Consider the following 20,949-nt stretch of genomic DNA (forward strand, 5'->3'; position numbering starts at 1 on the left):
TCTTACGGTTTCTCCAGAAAAGGATGTTGGGTAATAATAGTTCAAAACCGAGCTAGAAGTTAGCTGAAAAGAAGAACTTCTGAAAGGATTTTAAAGACTGTGGGCTTCAGTACATACCTCTTTGTCAAGAAAGCCATGGCCATCATGATTTTGTGTTTCCAAAATTGCATGCACATGTCACAGATGAGAAAAGATAAACTTCACATTATATCTATAGACTGTAAAGTTATTAAAATTATTTTGCATATTGTAATAGCATCTAGAGATATCAACTGCTATAAAAAGTCTAAAACTAGTAGCTAAGACTCAATCTGGTATACTACTCCAGTTGTGATTCTAATTTTTATTCTGCATCACAAATCGAGGACAAAATCCAACCATCATGTTTAATTTTTAGCAAATCTCACAGACAAGAACCGATCAGCAAATATCATTTAATTCATTGTGTTAGCATCATTCTGAACTAAGGATCCCTGATTTGCCTGTGAAAGATAGTTCCAGACCTGCTGACAGTACATACTGCTGAATATGGACCAGGATTTATACACACGTTCTTAGTGCAAGGTGCTTTTCTTTAACTAATAAACATAGAACAGATCTGGAAGTGCTACAGAATCCCAATCAACATTTCCCAGTAATTTTCTAATGCGTTTTTGAAATATGTTCCACACACATCAATGTAGTGAAAGAGGATGAGTCACTTTCACTGACTAAGAATTTGCAAACTGCTGGAGCATTAAATTCCTTTGATCTTGATAAGCTGGCTCATTCTCATTCTGTTCATTAGCCCTCCCTCTTTTCCCAGTTATGAGCCAGCCAATCTGTAGCCCTTTCTACAAACTGACATATTTACTAAGTAAAATCTGTTACCACTGCTTTCTTGCTCTTACTGAAAAACACACTGTTGCTTGTCAAGCTCATCTCATCTCAGGGAACCTCCTTCTCTCTTTTCCTTCATACATAATAACATAGTCAACAAGCCGTCTTCCCACCCTGATCAGCTCTTTATTAGCTCCTCTCTGTATTTCCCCAGTAACCACTAATTGTTCACCAGTGCATTCTGACCCCTCCCTTTGTTCTCTTATAATCCATCAAGTCATGTTCTTGTTCCTCTCTCTCTCCTTTTTTTGACTTTCACCTTATGAAATGCCATCATTAGTTCCCAAGTAACATTTTGCTGATGACTTGCAAAAATTGCCAAAGAATCTTAGAAAACAACCTGGTGTGTTGCTTTGAGCCGTGTCTTGATAAGTAGATTTCTTTAAGGGTTAAAATGGGAATGTAAATATCTACATGATTTGAAAAATAAGAATGTCTTAAATTGCAAATATAAATTATCATTCATTTTCTAGAAAGTTATTTGGCAACTGTAATAGGGCTATTTTCTCATCTGTTCTATTTGAAAAATTAGCGTATGTGGAGTCTGCCACAAATACATATCCACATTTAGGCAGCAATTCAATTACAATACTGATTAGTGAAATGTATCTTGATGTTTTCACTCTACTCCTTTGATGGAAAAATACCGTACAGTCAAAAAAAAAAATCTTTTAGCACTTTATTCTTTACCAATCAAAAATCACGGTTGTCATAGAAACTGCAAAAACTGAAGTCAGTCATGACATAACAACAGGATAATGGAAAATCTCTGCTGCCTCAGGTTTTCATGCTGGAAATGCTTCAGTGAATTTAACTAGGGAGTCAAGCAGTTCCCCAAATCTAACAAAGAACCATGTAACAACAGGTATGATTATTGTTTTTAACAATCCAGAGTCTGGAAAGTAAAAGTATTTATGACTCCTGCTCTACACATTGGCTACATTAACAGCAGACAGACTCTTCCCGGAACAATCAGTACAAGTCTCCACTTAAGGGGACTGAATTTCTTTGATCACATGTCTGAGATACCCTGGAAGGACTTTTGGTCAGCGTTCTTAGCATTCCCAAGATCCCATTTTTGGCATTTTAAACTGAGGCAAATCCCTTTAAAAATCTATATTGCCATTAGTTTCTGTGTCTTACATACGCTGTTTAGAAAAAGAAATAATCTGCAGGCTTCTGCCCCAACCCAAGGTGGTCCAGCTCCACACCAAACATTATTTCAGGTTGTTTCCCTACAACGTGAAACTCGGTAAAATAAAACTCTACTCTTGACTAACAAAGGCTACAAGAGCCTTTCACTCTCCATCTCCCAGAGCCAACTCACAGACCAACACCACACCCCAGAGTTCTTCTTGCCTTTTACTGGAACCACTTGACACTTCATAATTGCTAACTGACAGGACTGGCTTACTGCAACCATTTGCCCTTTAAGCAGAGACCATCTTGCTGAAAAGAAAATAATAATAATACACAGGAATATCGTCGGGCTGGCCTCACTGCGGGTGAGCAAACTGAGTAGCTTAACTGGGAATAATATGAAAAACAGCAATGTGAATGTGGTAGTACTCAGATCTTTAAAAAAAAAAATCTCAGAAGCCTTGAATTGAGTTTTATTGAGAAATTTAAGGGACTTTTTTTTGTTTTCAGCTAGTTTCCTTCAGGCATATTTTCCCTCTGTAGCTTTAATTTATTCTTTCAAATAACTAGGTACACATAAGTTGAATAGAGAGCAAACAGGTACTGGTGTTCCCTATGCTTTCCTAGAATTATCTTAAATTTAAAACTCTGTTTTATCATGATTGCATCTAGCAGTTTCCAGACCTGTTAAACAACTTCACTGACATCCCCCCCCACCCCCCACCCGCTTAAGAATTATATTTAATGGCAGGGGTGAGCATAGTTGGTCTGTAGTGTGCTTCAGCAATCCACAGAAGGTTAACTGACAAATTAGAGAAACTTTCCAGTTGCACCTGAGATAAAGTTTGGGCCAACACAAATACACCTGTGAACTTCCCTAACCATGAGTTTAGAAAAAAGTTCTGATTTAAAACAAAGTGAAATCCTGATTCCAGTAAAATGACTAGCAAACAATCCATGAGTGAAATAATAAACTTCTTCAAGGAACAAAGAAACAACCACAAATCACGTCTCCTTAACAAGAATGGCATGAATTGGTTTCCTGCATATATTGTGCAGGCTTCTTACTAGAAAAGAAGTAAATGATACACACAAATCCCTAAACCTTAGGGGGAGAGAGACAGATGTGTTTCTTTAGTTACCATGACTGGTAACAATATGTATAAAATCCTGTAGCTTCTCACTCTTCAGTTCTGTGGCATTCTGTCACAAGCTTTACATTTAAAGTATCACTCAACACTTCTGTGTGCCATTACCACATGTACTGCACTTGTACACATAAATGTACACAAACACATATATATGCTTCTTCAAATTACATATACACACACATATATAGTTATGGTTTTTTTCAAGCTATAAATATAGGCACACATGTGTACACATGCACACAGACCTGTATCTTTATTTATTGAAAAAGGCACATTCCTTTCCATGGATGCCATTGAGGAAATGAAAAGCAATATAATGCTACTGTAATCATTTAACTGATTTGGATATGCCCAAAATTTATTTTTTAATAAAACATACTATCACAGAAAAAGAAATATAAAGATGAATGTAAAATGTTGAGTATTAATTATTAACAACAATCTTAATCTACATGCAGCTTATAAAATACTGTTATAATATTACATTCCACTATCACAAAGAATTACTGTGTACTGACAGGGATTACTGGAGCGCATGGCATAATAGAAGATTTTTTTAGATTGCTGTTGTGTGTCTCAGCAGTCCCTTGGAGAAGCAATGAATCTGCACATGTATTGATAAAGAAGAGTGAGAAGAATTTATATGACTCTTTTTAGATTTTTGTGAACAGCAGAGCAGCTTTGGGCACACAGTAGGAACCCAGACTTCAGGGAACACGTGTGCAGAATAAACACATTACTGCATAAAGTGGGCTGAGGAAGAAAGAATTTTACACTGATCTCAGATGAGGCTAGAGAAAACACATCTTACATATTCTAAAAGCCTGCTGTTAGGCATATAACATATGCTAGTGAGGACAGAGTTGTCTGCAACAGCAAGGCATGTTTCCTTGTTTTGCCCCATATTCAAACATTAGCCAACCGAATCCCGCAACTTTCTCACACAAATAATCTTTATTTGCAAATATTCTTACTGATTTCCATTTTACATCTAAAGATTTTTGGACTGTTAATAAATTTGTCATTTGGGTTTTGCAGAAGCTGATGACTAATAGAAAACAACAACAACAACAACAACAGAGGACAGGAATCTGGAAACCGCTACTGCCAGAATCTGACTGAAAAGAAATTAGTTCTGATACAAAATGTGTAATTCCAGATCCCCTGAAAAACCTTTAGTAGGTAGTAATCTGTTGCATTAATCACTCCAATAAACCCACTCTCCCCAGAAAAATATAAAAGTATACTTCCAAAAAACAATGGATGCTAGTAAAATTGGGAAAATAAAACTGTTATATAGGAATTGCTGAATTTTCCTTGAGGTAACAAACAGGAAAATAGCCAGAAGTTCCTCAGCTAATTTACATTAAATACTACATTTTCTTGGGCTATAGGTCTGATTCTTCACCACCCTATGTAAACACCACTGTGAAAAGAAGTAGATTCTATTCTGATGCCATCAAATTGTACAAGATTCAACCATGGACAGCCAAGCTCCTTAAACTCAGTCTTTCTTGTTTATTTCTGCTTTACAAAAACACTTGAACTAGTTCATTTACTTTGTGATTTATAAAGTCTGCTGTCACAGCAGTCAGGGATGTTTTAGGGTTTTTCTTTTTCCACAAAAAAAACTTACAAACTACTTACCTAGACAGCTGCATTAGAAAAGTACTGCCATTGCCTACAGAAACATAAGCAAATAGATTGTGGCTTTGTCAAGAATGAAACAATGAAAAAAACCAAAAAAAAACCACAACCCACCCAACACACAAAAAATGGAAAACAAATGAAAGCTAAGCAAAATAAATGTATCTGCATCATGCCCTGAAGCCTATTCAGTAGACAAAAGCACTGGCAGACTGCCAAGTGGAAGAAATTCCAGGCTGAAAAACCCATCACTAAATCTGCAGAGTTCAAGTTCCAAGAGCCAACAGCAAGAGCCTCAAGTAAAATCAAAGCAGGGTAATGATTTGGGGAGGGGGAGGGAGTGAGACATCTCACATCTACCTGTGTCTCAAATCATCCCAGTCTTTGTTCTTCCCACTAGCACTCTAATTCAGCAAGAAGCCTAGAGAAAACCTAGGCTTTTCAAAACCACTCAGTACCGGCTGCACTCACAGAGGTGAGGCAGCAAAACTGGAAGTATCAAATAAGAGCATGGGATGCACACATGCATTTGGCAGTGTAAAGTGGCAAATAGATCTCAGAGCTAGCAGAGACTTCAGCAAGTAAATTGATGAAGCAAACACAGTTCCCTACAGACTTATCAGAACAGCCCAAAAGCAGTCTAGTCGAGGTTTCACAGTACTGTACAAACCGCATCTAGGCAACATGCTTGCTGCTACCACTCTCTGCTTACCAGTGAACTTGGTTCTGGAATAAGAACAAGCAGTACTACTTCAGCTCTCTGAATCTCTGATGCAGACAAGCCATAAAACCACAAAATAATTCAGGCTGGAAAGAACTTCAGCAGGTCTCTAGTCCAACCTCCTGCTCAAAGCAAGGTTAGCTAAGATATCAGACCAGGCTGCTCACAGCTTTAGCCAGTCAGGTTTTGAGAACCTGCAAGGATAGAGACTATAGAGCCTCTCTGGGCAACCTGTTCCAGTGCCTAGCTGTCCTCACGGTGAAAAGTTTCTCCTTACATTCAGTTGGAAGATCTCTTGTTTCCATCTACATCCCTTGTCTCTCACCCTCCCATCACAGACCACTGGGAAAAGCCTGCTTACGTTCTGCGTAAGCTCCTCATAGGTACCTGCACGGTTTCTGTTGGGTCCCCCCACAGCCTCCCTTTCTCCAGGCTGAGCAAGGTCAGGTCCCTCAGCCTCTCCTCACAGGGTCAGCGTTCTAGTCACCTCATGACCTTGGTGACTCTCTGATGAGCTTGCTCCACTTTATCAATGTCGGTCTTGCATTGGGGGGGCCAAACGTGGACACAATATTCCAGGTACAGTCTAAAGAGTGCTGAGCTGAGGGGGACGGTCGCTTCCCTTGCACTGCTAGCTGTGCTGCTGTTCATGCGGCCCAGGAGGCTGTTGCCCTTCTTGGCTGCCAGGGCACACTGCTGGCTCACCTTCACCTTTCTCGCTGTCCGCCAAGACCACCAGTGCCTTTTCTGCAGAGCTGCTCCCCAGCTGGTCGGCTCCCAGCCTGTACCACTGCAAGGGGCTCTTCCTTCCCACATACACAACTCTGCGTTTGTCTCTGCCGAATTTTGTGTGTCTCCTGTCAGGCCATTCCTCCAGCCTGCCTAGGTCCCTCCCAATGGGGCTTTTCCCTTAAGGGCATCAACTATTCCCCTCAATGTTCTCTGCAAACTTGATGCAAGTCACTCCGTCACCTCCTTCAGGTGATCAATAAAGATGTTAAGCAGGACAGGTTTCAGGACAGACTCCTGTGGTGCACCCTCAAGGAGCACCTTCACCACCACCCTCAGCTGAACATCCAAGTCCTCAGCGTGCTTTTGAAAAGTCCACTCAAAGAGAAGGCAATACAGAAGTGTCCGTTACCCAGAGGAGCTTTTTACCTTTTCAGGTAAGGAACTACACTAACCCTATTGCCAGCTGTAATTCAAAAATAGCTCTAGCCTAGATTTATTAGACAGATAATTAAAAAAAAAAAAATGCAGACACCCTTCTAGCTGCTACATATGCATTGTCAGATTAAATCCAGATCACTTACTGCTACTCATATACACACATGGTTTACTCCAGATATGAGGCTTTATGTAGATTCCACAAATTCTGCAAGTTTAGTAACGGGTAACCTCAACCTGAGAGGTCAAAAAGAAAAATATGCTGTAAATTAACTATTCATGTTCAGCTGGTTGAGTGGGAACAAGAAAAGGACTTCTGTTCTTCAAGTGTCTCATGGAGACATCAACTAGGAATCTAATATCATCTCAGGGAGAATTATGCATTTCTTCCTCTGTGTACTCCTGTAATGAGTGAAAGAAAAGGACTGAGGGCTGTGTGGTTGCATTGGCTGAGGTGGCAGGATGAATGATCAGAGGGATCAGCTATTCTGTCACAGATCACGCACACTACTCTCAACTCTGAACAGACAGGGTCAAGCAGAAGACCTGGCCTTCAACCTTTGTTACTGCCAATTTTCCCTCTTCCCCCAAATCATCACCCCAAATGGAAGATGTTCTCCCATATACTTGAAACATTTCACACTATCCAGATGTAAATGATATAGTAAAAAAGTGGAGTTTCCTCTGAAACTTACTCTGACATACAAATTTTTTACATAAACAACTACCAGAGGAAATAGGTCTTTTTCAAAAAAGTACCTCCTCATGGTGTCAACATTTAAATGTAATAAAACAGAAAAATGCTGCAAAATAAAAGCAGATAGCCTACACTGTGTTTCTTCCAAGTAAGATGACCCTTTCTTAGCTTGTATAAAAAGGAGTATCAAGCCTTACACACCACTTTAGTACTTACGAGTAAAATGATTAGAAGTAGATGGATGGACATTACTTCCACTGTCAGCACTTTCACTGCTAGAAATGTCATCATCTGATTCCCACACACAGGAACAAGGTGAGGTGCCACCAACTTCTTCAAACTTCCTCTTTAAAATTCCACTCATCACTGCAATGCTGTCACAGGCACCTGTAACAGGAACAGAGACAACGAGGCAATGAAACACCTGCCTGCTGTCCAGGTCTTCAAATTCATTTATCATGGAGGAGTTCATTTATCAAATCAGATACTACTACCTGTAGCTAAATGGCTCCTTACCAAGAGTTTTAAACAACTTTTCCAGGAAGAAGTCAAAAATACTTACCATCAGTATATTCATCATCTCACTGGCTTTCTTACAGGCAGTCTTTCCTTCTTAAGACAGTAGGTAAATGCTACCTATATTCTACCAGTGCAGGCAAAATTCTATAACCAATCTCATGCATAAAAAGATACAAGTATTTCAGTTATGCAGCAAATTTGGGCCAAGAAGAAAGTATATATAATCCAATATAATTCAGCAGAAATGCACCTTTATACAACACTTAAAAACTTACTTGGCACCAAGAAAGTTTACATGACAAAAACCAGTGTTCACTAATAAATATATTTCAGAAAGAAAATGTTCTCTCTTTTGATTTATTTTAAAGGTCTGATTTATGTAATACTCAGTACTATCAGATACCCACATTCTCAATTAGGTTTGAGAGCATGAGATACTTAGCATCTTTTCAGATCAGACCCTGCAAACACAGTTCTGGCTCATTTTGTCATTTCACTTTTGTGAAATTCAGGTATGAGTACTGACACACACATAGACTATTTCCATTCACACAAGTAAAGTATCAAGGGACTGAATCTATCCTTAAGAACTTGGCTTCCTAATAACACTGCGCAGCAAAGCCAGAGTCATGCTGAACATTCCTTATTGTTTCCCTTTCATATATAACAGCTGGTCATCTTAATCTCCATTTATGGAATACCAAGCAGAAAAAGATCAAAATATTTTTAAAGCAATTCCTAGATCATTTTACTGCATCTGATAGGCTGAAACAATTTTTTCTCTATCTTCAATTAAAAGAAGATCTTAAAGTTTACTGTCACCATCGTTACTGATTACATCCTACTGAAGCCTGAGAATTAATTTTAAGATCTTAATTTAAAAGTTACAGATAATATCTACTCTCTGACTACACTAATCAATGGAATGTTGCTGTAAATAGCTGGGGAAAAAAGGCTGCTGTTTGATGCTTTCAAGCGTATAGTATCACAAATTCTCATTCTTCTGAATGCCACTTGCCTTCAGCTTGTTAAGCTGCCAATTCAATTCATTTTATAACAAAGTTATTTCCTCCAGTAAGTTTCATTCTACCTTTATGGTTCCGTCTAATTTAGAGAAAGATTTCAGTATAGATGTGGAATCACGACATAATGCTAAGAACAGATGCTGCGTAAGATGATCTTCAGCACCAAACTTGTTTGTATGCAGAGCACACTAAAAATTAAATAACGAATATATTAGGTTTGAATACTGCCAGTCACACAGTTTTAAATGCATATGGCTGTCCTGATGTTCTCAGCTTGTTTTACTATTTATGAAAAAAAATGTTTTCCTGAAAGGGATTTCTTCAGGCTAAAGACATGACTTAAACAGAATGTGCTTAGATCTCAACCTTTGCCCTTTAGTCCAAAAATGAATTATTATAAACTGCCAAGCATTGTATTTTTATTCTGAGGACAAGGAAAGTAGCATTTAGCATCACTTTGTAATAACCTTTGCAAAAAATGTAAGAATACATGAAACAGTTAAGCATCAACCTTTCAATAAAAATCCCATTTACAATAAAAAAAAAAAAAGAAAGAGAAAAGAACAAAACTCACACACTGAAAACCCACAATAATAAAGAGGGGGCAGACACTCCCCTCCTCCCCCAAAGCCAGGTTCAGAAACAACTCCTCTGAACTGTCCCCCACGTCCTCACTATATTTCTTGCCAACCACCTTTTCCATTGCCTCCTGCAGTGCTTACAACACCGAAATTGTGAAATCACCATTATTTCCATGGCAACAGCCTGCAATATCAAAACCACAGGATTATAGCTTGACTGCAGAAGAGGGTAAAGAAGCAGCTGGAGTGTGAGAAAGAAAATGCTTACATTCAAACATCTCAGTGAAGAGAGTGAGAAACGGGCTGACAAAGAGTTTATCATACAAGCGAGACCTAGGTCAAATCCACATCAGAGCCCATTGAAATTGTGGCTACAGGAGTCATGAAGTTCCAGGTCCCAAGAACCTGTCACAACTGCACTGCAAGGCAAACCTAAGAGCTGCAATCATCACCAGTGTGCAGGCTGTCAGAGAGCAAGAATTAATTTCATAGCCTCAGATGATTTCCAGACAAAAGCCCTTCTGTCAGACATTGTCTTCTGCAAGTATACCACACAGTGACTGGGTGACTAACATGCATCTTGCACGTCAGTAAAATCGTTGCAGATAGTGAGGGTCTCAATAGCCAGAACTGTTTATAGCTAATAGCAGAAAAATATTTTTCACACCAAAGGGTTTTAAATTTGCTTGCATTTAGCATAGCCTACATTTGCACCAAGTGTCATGACCAGGTAGCAGCAAAGCCATTTCATTAATAAGATTTATGTAACGAACCATAACACATGATTCCCAGGATCCTTGGAAGTGGCATACAGGTTAGCTCTACACCCAGCTAGCAGATCAAGATAAGCCAGGAGATACGGGAATACTGCAGAACCTGAGTATCACTGCAACACATAAAGAAGGCATAGCTATCCATTATATACATTTAGTATCACTGTTGCCCAATTTTTATTCTGACTCTTTTCCAGGAAGATTATCAAGAAGGTTGTTTGACAAAGTAGTCGTGATAAAATTTAGGCATTGCCACTTGCCTGAGATCTTCTGATTCTAGTCTTTCTGCTATCAAGTCTCCCCAGGAAAACACTACACAGGGAAAGGAGACGCTTCCATTACTCAAGAGCTTGACTATCACAGAGCTAGATTAAAGAGATCTAAAACTGTTTGTACACACTATGTACCAGCAGGAGGTCCCTTTAGAATAACATCTGTATAAACAGCTGCCGCTCCATAAGCCAATATTCTTCAGAAGGAGGCACATCTGCACAGTAGCACATGAAGCATGTTCTATCTGATACATTTAACCCACGCCTCGTTTACATTGGCATCCTGTAGTACCTGAATGAGGTCCACATCTCCAGGAACTAGGAGATAATAAGCATGGTGACACACAACACAATGCTGTTTATGAAGGCATTATTTTGCATATCCTAGCGGAAGACAGAGACCAACAGGAATAAGCATCAGTCAAACTTCTAACAGCAATGAGGCCACGAAGTTTGTGATATCTCTAAAGGTTCCCTAAGTCCAGAATTGGGGAACCAGGACCGGGAACTCGAATTGTTGTTCTTTTTCCTGCACCATAGCTACGACTGAATCAGTAATTTCAGATTTTGGGCAATCAAACTGAAGCAACTGCAGGCACAAAGAAATCCAAATCCAACCCCACGTGAACTGAAGACTGTACAGGTTTAGGGGACAAGGCACCAAAGACTTACACAAGTCAAATTTTCAATACATGAATGGAAAGTAAAACAATAAATAAACCCCATATCTGATAACAGGAATCACAAGGGTGATATAACTACACAGTGGTACAATTTTGCTAACACAAAAGTCACTTATAGCATGCAAGACAGTACATCACACAGGATGGGAATAATCTCAAACACAGAAGTACTATAGAAATATGTATATTCTGAAGAAAAATGAGCAAATGTGCATATTTCTGCATAGAATCCAGTATACAAAAGTCCATGACTGACTACAGGAATCAAACAACATCACATGACTAAGAGAAACAAATACACAAAGTGGTAAGTCAATATTCTTGGACTTCCAGTAAGACACCAGTGAGGTCCAGCCTTCAGAGGCAAACACTGAAAAACAACCACCGCTACAGTTAGAGATCTGCTACATCAAAGTTGTCAGTTTAGGTGAAAAAGGGAGAAAGTTGGCTTGTAAAGTTCAATTAGAAACAGACCTTTCTGGAGAATTATTAAATAAGCTGTCTAGTAGCTAAGATTGATTTGGAGCAGCATCCTGCTGATTCACACAACTGAGTAACAAGCAGGCACTGGAAGCTTTCCTGTTTGTTGATACCTTCACAACAAAAAATCCTTGCACAGCAATGTGATACATCATCCTCTGCCATGCTCCTCACCATGCTAACATGGCATTAATCCACAGCAAAGCAAAATGAAGTTGAAACAGAGGGAACAGTATTAAAGCAAGGAAAATCAGGTACACACGTTGTTGTGAGCTCAAACACCAATTGCCTGATGCAATTAAGGATTCTTCAAGGAAATGGCAACTTGACACAGCAGAAGCATACGATAGATGTGGGCTGCGAGAACAGTATATCTTTCTTAAACACCCCCCCATCCATTTTCTCCTCCTTTCTTTCCTAGTTTTCCTCCACCCTGAAGAAACTACTCCTACGAAGAGATCATTTAACCAGTTCTCTAGCTGTGGGTACGCTGACTGGCAAAGCAAGTCCTCAAAGCTCCATGGCAACACGCTTTGCCTTGCTACGATGCCAGATAATTGGCAGGCATCGTACATTTAAAGTTCAGAGGCAACATGTTATTACTAGAAGACAAAAATCCCATGTAAATGTGGGGCATATATTTAAAACAGTCACAACACTACCTGGAACCTACAAAGTAAAATAATGCAAAAGCAAAAGACTGACTAGATTGATTTTCTCCCGTACCCGAAAAGGCTGGAAATTTTAGAAAACCATGGTAACAATCTCACTGCAGTAGTCCTTTAGAAAGCAGGTATCTCCATACCCCAGTGAAAAGCCCAAAAAGAGTGGCATCAGAATTACTGAGTGGAGGGGAGGGGTGACAGTGCATTACCTGTGGTCCCAAAAGAAGCATCTTCTTATAATGTTATCCCCATAACATACACTGTCAAATTTGCTCTACAAAACCTAACTTTAAGTTGCCATATTCTCATTGTTTCACTGACACCCACGGACAGAAAAAGTAAAACAACAAAAACCCAATAATCCACAAACCAAAAGCTCCAGGACCACATTGGATAGGCACTATAGAGAGAGGTAAAAGCATTTCTTCTAACTTGCACTTCAGCTAGTGCTTTGAAACGTGCTAAAAGATACTAATAAAACAGACAAGTTGCAATATGGAAATAAGGAATTGACAAAATCTTTGTGCAGTGACAAAGACAAATCCAAAGACATTATCATCCTAGTCAAAATCTTCAAATAAGTTACTGTTTTGCAGAATTCAGCACTATAGTATACAGTATACAGCTCATACAACATCACATGGGAAATTGAACAAGTATGGAACATACCTGTGAAAACATAAACTTCATATATGTACCATATGCAGTAAGCATAACAAAACAGATATGAAATAATAAAATAGGACCCTGCATCAGATTATATATGCTCATGATTTACAGAAAAGCCTCACTATAGGAATCAGTTATTGACTGAAGCGCAGGAAAAACAAGAGAAAAAGTCCAAGAACACACTGGCATTTAGGGGGGAAAAAAACCCCTCAATTAACTGCTTCTCATTCATTTATGAAACTTTATTTTGTACTAATTCCTTCTTGAGATCTGATCACATACCATGATAAAATCTACCCGGATAAAAATTCTTATCTGAAAATAAAAACAAAAATAAAAATAAAAGGCAGGCATCAAAGACTTGACCTATGAGTCACACTGCATTTTGCCTGGTCTCAAATGTATCAACTGTTAAGTATAGAAAAAATCTAGACAAAGTCTGTAGTAGCAATAGAGATTTGCTTCTGAACAAAAACCACTTCCATACAAATGACTGCAAACTGAACAGGAGGATGCAGAAAACAGATGTTACACATAAAACATTACTGGAAAGTACTCGTCACAAACAACTCCCACCCACTGGTCAATCAGCATGTGCTATAACATGCTAGGGAGACTTGGCACATAATTTCACAGTGAAATCATGAACATTGATGCTCACAAGCAGAGATGTTTGGGTTATTTGTTGTGATTAATAGTCTTTTTGAATTTAGGTCTTTTTCTTAGCTTGCAAACAAAGCTTGATTTTAAAGGCATTTTTCTTACTTGCTGAATAAGCAGCAGCAGCAGAGACGGTCGTGAACTAATCGAGGTGTTTGCTTGGTTCCACATATTGCACTTAATTATTTTGCTCCTTGTGTAACTAAGTTTTAAAGGGGGGGGCACAGGGTCAAAACCAAAAGCATCTACAGTGACATCACTCACACAAAGAATATTATTTGCTTGTGAAAATGACTATTCATGTAAAGGACTGCATTAATTCAGACAAAAATCCATTTGCATGAATGCTTGCAAACAGTGAACAACAGAGGTACATGAACATGAATCAAACAGCTGTTCAGAATTCAAATTAATGTTTGCAATACATGTTTTGCTGTATTTGGCAGTCCTAATCACAAGCACCAGTTGCCAGAGGTAGGCTCTGATAGTTTCACTACTACAAGCTGTAAAAATTAAAAACACATAGCAAGCTAATTCCACTAAAGAGACTGCTCTGTATAGGCACAGGGAATACCATTAGTATAATCCTACTCACAAATTTGTGCTTATAGCAGTGGTCAAGTTACACAGACGTAAACTAGGAAAAGTTTTTCTCTGCTTGTTTGCTTCAGTCTATCTAAATCCATAGCACTAAGCAAATCCTGCAGGATAAGGCTGCGCAATTCAACCTGGGGAATCTGTTCTGGCATTGCAAGTCAAATCCTGCCAAGTCTGCTCTTTGCAGGGTTTCTATACCATCACTTTACAGCACTCCTGATTTCACACTTGAGTACTAATCCACTAATCTTCTAGACTGCCTACACATTGTTGTACACTCTAACACAAGGCAACTAACTCCACTGGCAATGAATTAAGAATGCAGAAATGATGTTGGCATATGCTCACCTCCTGTCTCTACACACAGTACAGATGCAATGGTGGTAGATTTGGCTCCCTTACTCCTCCAGAAGCATTTCATAAGGTTGTACATGCACCACAGATGTAAATATCCCCCTCTCCATCATCCTAATAAAAAAACCCACCTGCATACAGCAGCAGTGAAACGGCCTTCTGATGTCTGAGTTCAGTTCTTAGCTGTATCAACTGATGTCAACAGTTAAATGAAACACTTGTATAATTTGGCCAACAGAAGAAAATTCTAGGCTAGTTCTTCAAAGTCTTCTCTCAGCATGCTCCCCAGAGAGCAAAATGAGATGAGTAAGAGGCAGTGATAATTCAGCCAGGCATCCAGGAGCTTAGCATTCAGGTCTACAATGACAAAGGTGCAACCTCGTAGAAGGGGATTCAGAGGCATTCAGTGAGAAGGCTTTCCTGTCAAGAGGAGATTTGCCCACAAAAGCTGTTTAGCTTGAGCTTGTGTTTCATTTATAATAATTTTCTAACCTTGCTGCAGCAAGAACTGCTTCTACAAGAATGAAAGATGCACAAATGACACAAAGCCCTAGAGGCAAACAGGGGATTCAAGAGAAAGTCATGCTGACAGTGGGTCATAAACCCAGGTTCATAATGCCTAACCTCCGTCTAAGTCATCTAGGCCACTTTTAGCAGGGCCTGTCATGAAGGCCTTTCCAAAGTCTTCAGGTAACACTGCTGAAGACCTGGTATTGGCCACTTCTCTTCTAGGTTTTAAGCTCTGATGATGAATTTCATCAATTAAAATCTCTTCACCCAAAGTCTCTGTTGAAGATTTTCGTTTGAAGAAAAAGAAAAAAAAAAAAAAAAAAAGAGTGCAATGTATTGGACCTCCACTACAGAAGTATCTGTATCCCAGAAGAAATTTTTAAGTTTGTATGTGGGCTCCCAGAAAAGACTTACTAAAAAATATTCTGACTGTATTGCAGGACTGCTTACAGCTGAGCTCTGGCCAGGAGATGTCACAACTCTTCATAAAATTGAAATGTGAAAACAGAAAAACACTGCCACCAGTCCTATTGGCTTCTACAGATACACAGCCTTTAAGAGAAGAGTGAGCATGCAGGTGATGGGAAAAACTGGTCTGTCTGCTCTATGGGAGACAGCATACTAACAAAACATCTTAATTGCACCCCTTTGCAAAAGGGGCAGAAAACATTTGGCTTGCTTAGCCCCTCCCCAGCAACTGGAGTGATGTTCTAAGACTGGCAGTAGTGTTTTCAGCATCTTTTTGGCACAGCGGCTTTGCATTATGCTGCTGCCAGCTACATGAATGGCAGCAGGGTCCAGCTCTATAGTGGAGACTGGAATGCCATCAACTTACAGAATGCTGGAAATAAGAGGTCTTTAATATAAATTTTGCTCAGATTAGCCCAGGTAATAATACTAATTGGCATACTGCAACATGTCTTCCTACTATGTCAGTACTGATCTTTCACACTGTTCTTTCATGAACACCAACTTTGTGCACTGCCTGCAGAGGAACTGCACAACATGGTATCTCGGTATGCTCCTACCAAAGTACAGCTTGGTCAAGATTGGTATATGCCAAAGGGGCCTTCACACCTCTACAGCCCTGATACATGCTACTTAGCTGCCTGTTGAATGCTATTTAACACACAACCTGGCTGCTCATTCACCATTGCCATCAAAGCCGAAACAGTAAGCCTGAATTCAACTGCTCTCCCCTTCTGACCCACGATCTCTGCATCTTGACACAGGGTTAGCCATTCTCTCCTCTAACAGAGTTTCAAAAAACCAAACCAACCAATCAACCCACAAAAAAACCCCAACACCCCCAAAACCAGAACATCTGAACTCCAAGAAGTGCAGTATGAACTTGTGACACAAAAATGTACTGGAACATACTTGCAAAAGTAACTCTGAAGTAGGTTTTCCTCTTCTATCTGAAAAGACAGAAGCAAACTCTTCCCACTTAACAGTTTATATATTGAGTGGTGTGTACGTGTGTCTGAGGGGGGACAGGGGAACGTAGACGCAAATTTTAGATAACAAAGGACCAAATCCTTCATACCTTGCCATAATTATTGACAATAATGGTACTACTTACATATGACAAGATCAAAAACGTCTAATTTTAGGAGATTAGAGTTTAGAAACAAGACGAATTAATAGTTTGGGGGTTTTTTTTGGAGAGTGACAAATGTGGTTAGATAGTCTATCTTCATCTACATGGTCTGATATTAGCTGTATAGCAGAGAACTCTCTTCAGGTATGAACAAATAATGCTGAAGATTGCTGGAAAAACCTAGCCTGGCAGAAACCTCAATTCATCTGCCTGCAACTTGTTATTAAAAAAAAAAAAAAAAAAAAAAAGCGCAGTACTTTGTGCTACCATCACTGTCTTCCATAACATAGACATGACAGGCAATGTGCAACAAACTTTCTCATCGCTATTTTCAGCGGAAGAGAACTTCTGCTTCTATATCCAGAAATCAAAGGATTCATGTCAAATTGGTACAACTTGACTACTGCTGCAAAACACACAGATGCTACTTCCAGCTTATCAAACCTTTACTTCCTCAAATAATGTTTAGATTTACTTATCTCCACAGACTCTTAAATTACATACTATAGGAAAGGAGGTTTTAAAATTAAAGCAACAAGGGTTTGCTCATCTTAATACAAAACAAATTGTTCTCAGTAAGACGGCCTGCTATGATTAAATTTTATTTTCTTCATAGAAAAATTTCTATAATCCATTTAATAATCTGCCTTGTTAATACGTTAATAGTCTCTTATAGAATGAAAGGCACCAGATCCTTTCCTCTTACTCATTTCAATTAATCAAAACCAAGTATTCAACTTTTACTTTAAATGATCTTTGATACTTGTGTTGTCAGCTAAAAATGGATTTTAGTATTAATTTGCAGAGGATTAATTATTTATATGTGTAACAATACCTAGTAATATTTTAATGTTGTCTTTAAGACACTGCAGAACAGGAAAAATGCCTTATTCAATAATGGAAAATTAATCAGCAATTTTGATCTATGCTACAACAAATCACATATATACTAACAAAATAAAAGAATAAAAGAGGTATATTTAGCCCACCATGCAGCACTGAGGAAATATTTGTCATTTGTTCTGTCTTCTGGGCACAAGCAGGAAGCCATCCAATGGAAATGAAGGAGAGATCAAAAAATAGAAGTGGTATCTTTCATATATACTGAATACCAGCTAACAGCAAAAGAAGTTGTGATATGTGGAAGGAATAAATAATACAGAACTGGATTAAAGAAAGAATTCCTTAACTGAAAAGAATTAATTCTTCAAAAGGATGGAATTTAGTAATGCTAAGTAATGTAATGTTATTTCTTGCTTACAAGTTCTTTAGTAATTTAGGTTTTGGCTTTTGTTTAAGGTAATTTAGTATTTGACTTACAGTGGTTTGTGTGATATTTCAATCACCTATACGTACAACTGATAAGGAGGCATTCACTGAAGATTCTGCGATAAATAAAAAGACATTGTTTTATTTACAAATTGTTAACTTACAAAGGCAGGGCTTAAGCATACTCTTCCTACCATAGACTTCCCTGTGAATAAGCCTGTATCCTCAAATATTACAGAACACATACCCGCACCACCACCATGAACTTTTTTTTCCCCCAACTTTCTACCTGCTTTCAAACTCTCCATCTAGCCTACCTCCCACCCACACGCTCCCTTCTCAGTAGGTCTCTAACCAATGCTAATGAGCTTATCTCATTTCCACTGAGCTGGTGAGTGCTGGCAGCAGCTGATAGGGAATACTGGACAGAAAATGCAAATCTGTAGTTCATGTAGAATACCTGAATCATTAGGGAACTTTAAAACTAGTGACAACACAGTAGTTTTATTCAGTATCTTTCATGCTGTCATTATTAAGTGGTAGATATTTTTAGCCACCAAAAGCCAAATCCATCTGCAGCAGCAGCGTTTCCAAGGAGACAGAATAATTTAAATACATGTGGAACTAGATCTCTGTTTTCATCAACTCCTCTCTGTTACTGGAGCTGCTCTGAGCCAGATTTCTCATTTGAGGGGGGAAAAGCGATTGGAATACATAGATTTGAGATTGTAATTTAACAGTTGTGCTTATGCTTTCAGATACATATCCATTCCCAACAAATAATAAATGTTAGGATGCAACTCATCTATTTTTCAGTCAGTATTATTTACCAGTGTTCACATTCCAGTATTAAAAAAAAAATACAGTTCAGTCTTTTAGAATAATTTTGTGAATTGCTGACATTTGCTGTAAGTTTGGGGGTTTGGTGGGGTTTTTTGTTTGTTTTTTGATTGATTGTTTGTTTAGCAAACATATCAGGCTCCAATCTCTGAGGTAACAGCTAGGAAAAAAGGACACCACTCCAGATGCTTGCAGCTGGTAAGGTGTATAAATAAGCAGACAGAGGACAAAGCTTCTTCCAGTCCTCCTTAGTACTCAGTAAGAGTTCTAATTGACTTTGTCCAGTTTTTCTTTAATAAAATCACTTTTTAATAGTTTTGGGTCTGCTCTAAGAGAGTTCACCCAGTAAATAAAACAAAAATGGATACACGCATTTAGTGATTTTAATCTCTGAAATCTATTAAAACTTCCAGCATTTTAGCTTTATAAATGTATTTTATGACTATATACTCTCAAACCAGTGATAATCACAATTCATTTATTTCAATGAAGATTTCTGCTTCAAACCAAAAAAACAGGGTCCTGTAGCATAACAACTATTTGCTACACATAAGATGTAGAAATAAGTCAATGGAGAGCTGACATGTTGAAATCCTTGCCCCAATGAGGCCAATATCAAAATCTCCAATTCCTTCAGTGGGGCCAGGACTTCTGCCTGTAGTGCTATATCCTCAAATAATGTGGCTTGATAACCAAATCTATTTTCTGTATAAAGTTATTTGCTACTTATCATATCCAGTGTCTGTTAACTAACAGCTGCTGATAATACAAACTCAGCAGAACAGGTTTCACACAAGCTATTTCAACAGTTTCTTAAAACTGATATGTAACTGCTATAGGTACTACAAGATTTTTCTGTCTTGTACACATAATTTAATTATATGCATCATGTTTTTTCTTTATGCCAAAGATAATTTTATGACTGAATTATAAACCACATTCATTCCAAACCTAAAAATAATCAAAAATTCACAAGAACTTTAAGAGTTGCTCTGAGGAGCCATTCTTACTCTATATTCAACACTAAATAGAACACATACAGTTTTAGCAGCAGTTCATTTGTAAACCGTTTTCCTATCCAAACTCAAAGAAAACATTTTTAGATCTTCAAGCACTATTTTCCTGCTGGTAGCATACCCTGTATTTTCAACAGCGAGTATTTCCATCACACAAAAGACCTCTCTTCCTACAGCTTACTGAACACTTCAGCATCAATGAGATGCAATGCCTATACTGTCACATGAGAAAGTTGTCAGCATCAGATAGCACGCCTATGATTTCACTATCTATGGATCTCACATTGGTTGAAACCTCCTAGGCAGGAGAAATAACAACCTGAAAAGCTGCTTCAAAGTCATTAATGAGGAACAAACAAGATGCTTGCACATGCATTTTTTTTTATACCCAAGAAAGGTTGTGGCAAGGATCAAGAATAGCTATTCAGAACAGGAATTTTTTTCACCCTTACCTGTGAATCGGGTTTCTGTGTTTCAGCTCCGTCAGCACAGACTGAAAGGTTTACTCCTCCTTTTTCCATCCATCAGACAGCAGTCATCCAATAACTGAAGTCATCCTGGCATCCTCTGGAACATGCTCTCTCCCTTATTTCCCACTCCCCACCCCCATCTGCATGCTAGCAAAATGGTAAAACAGCAAGAAAACAAAACAAAAAAGCACATCTCAAAAACAGCTTTAATGAGCTACTTTGTAATCAGTGAGGACATTCTGTACTGGAAGGTAATGACAAAATTTAAAGACAGAAAAAAATAAGTCTATTAATAACCTTCAGCTCCACTAGTGAATAGCAATTCTCCCTTTCAGCTCCTTTTTGTAAGGAAAAAAACAAGCAAACAGCTGTAGGAACACAGTTACTGCCTGTATACATTCTTTGAGACTGACTCAGTCATCCAGATCTTCAGTGAAGAGTGCTGCTGTGTATTTAGGAAATTTTCTGATTATCAAAATAACAGTGGTGCTTTTATACAAAGCAAGAATCTGAAATCTCAATGCAAATTAGAGTACTTTAGAGATGGATGCCAGTAATTTCCTA

General features: G+C 38.5%; 1 protein-coding gene across 2 annotated transcripts in view; it reads right to left on the reverse strand.

Annotated features, from left to right (window-relative positions):
* Positions 1–20,571, reverse strand: part of CSRNP3 (cysteine and serine rich nuclear protein 3) — an 84,100-nt gene extending 63,529 nt beyond the window's left edge. The window contains exons 1-3 of one of the 2 annotated variants that reach the window (XM_075028548.1): positions 20,368–20,393; positions 18,111–18,175; positions 7,619–7,789 (exon numbers count right to left, since the gene is read on the reverse strand). In XM_075028548.1, the coding sequence (XP_074884649.1) occupies positions 7,619–7,766 (148 nt within the window). In that variant the 5' untranslated portion in view covers positions 7,767–7,789; positions 18,111–18,175; positions 20,368–20,393. Of the gene's footprint in view, positions 1–7,618; positions 7,790–18,110; positions 18,176–20,367 lie in introns of both variants that reach the window. The other variant, XM_075028549.1, reaches the window with a different exon arrangement.
* Between the last annotated feature and the right edge of the window lie 378 nt (positions 20,572–20,949).

The sequence above is a fragment of the Buteo buteo genome, chromosome 5, assembly GCF_964188355.1.
Source record: "Buteo buteo chromosome 5, bButBut1.hap1.1, whole genome shotgun sequence".
NCBI classification, from domain to species: domain Eukaryota; kingdom Metazoa; phylum Chordata; class Aves; order Accipitriformes; family Accipitridae; genus Buteo; species Buteo buteo.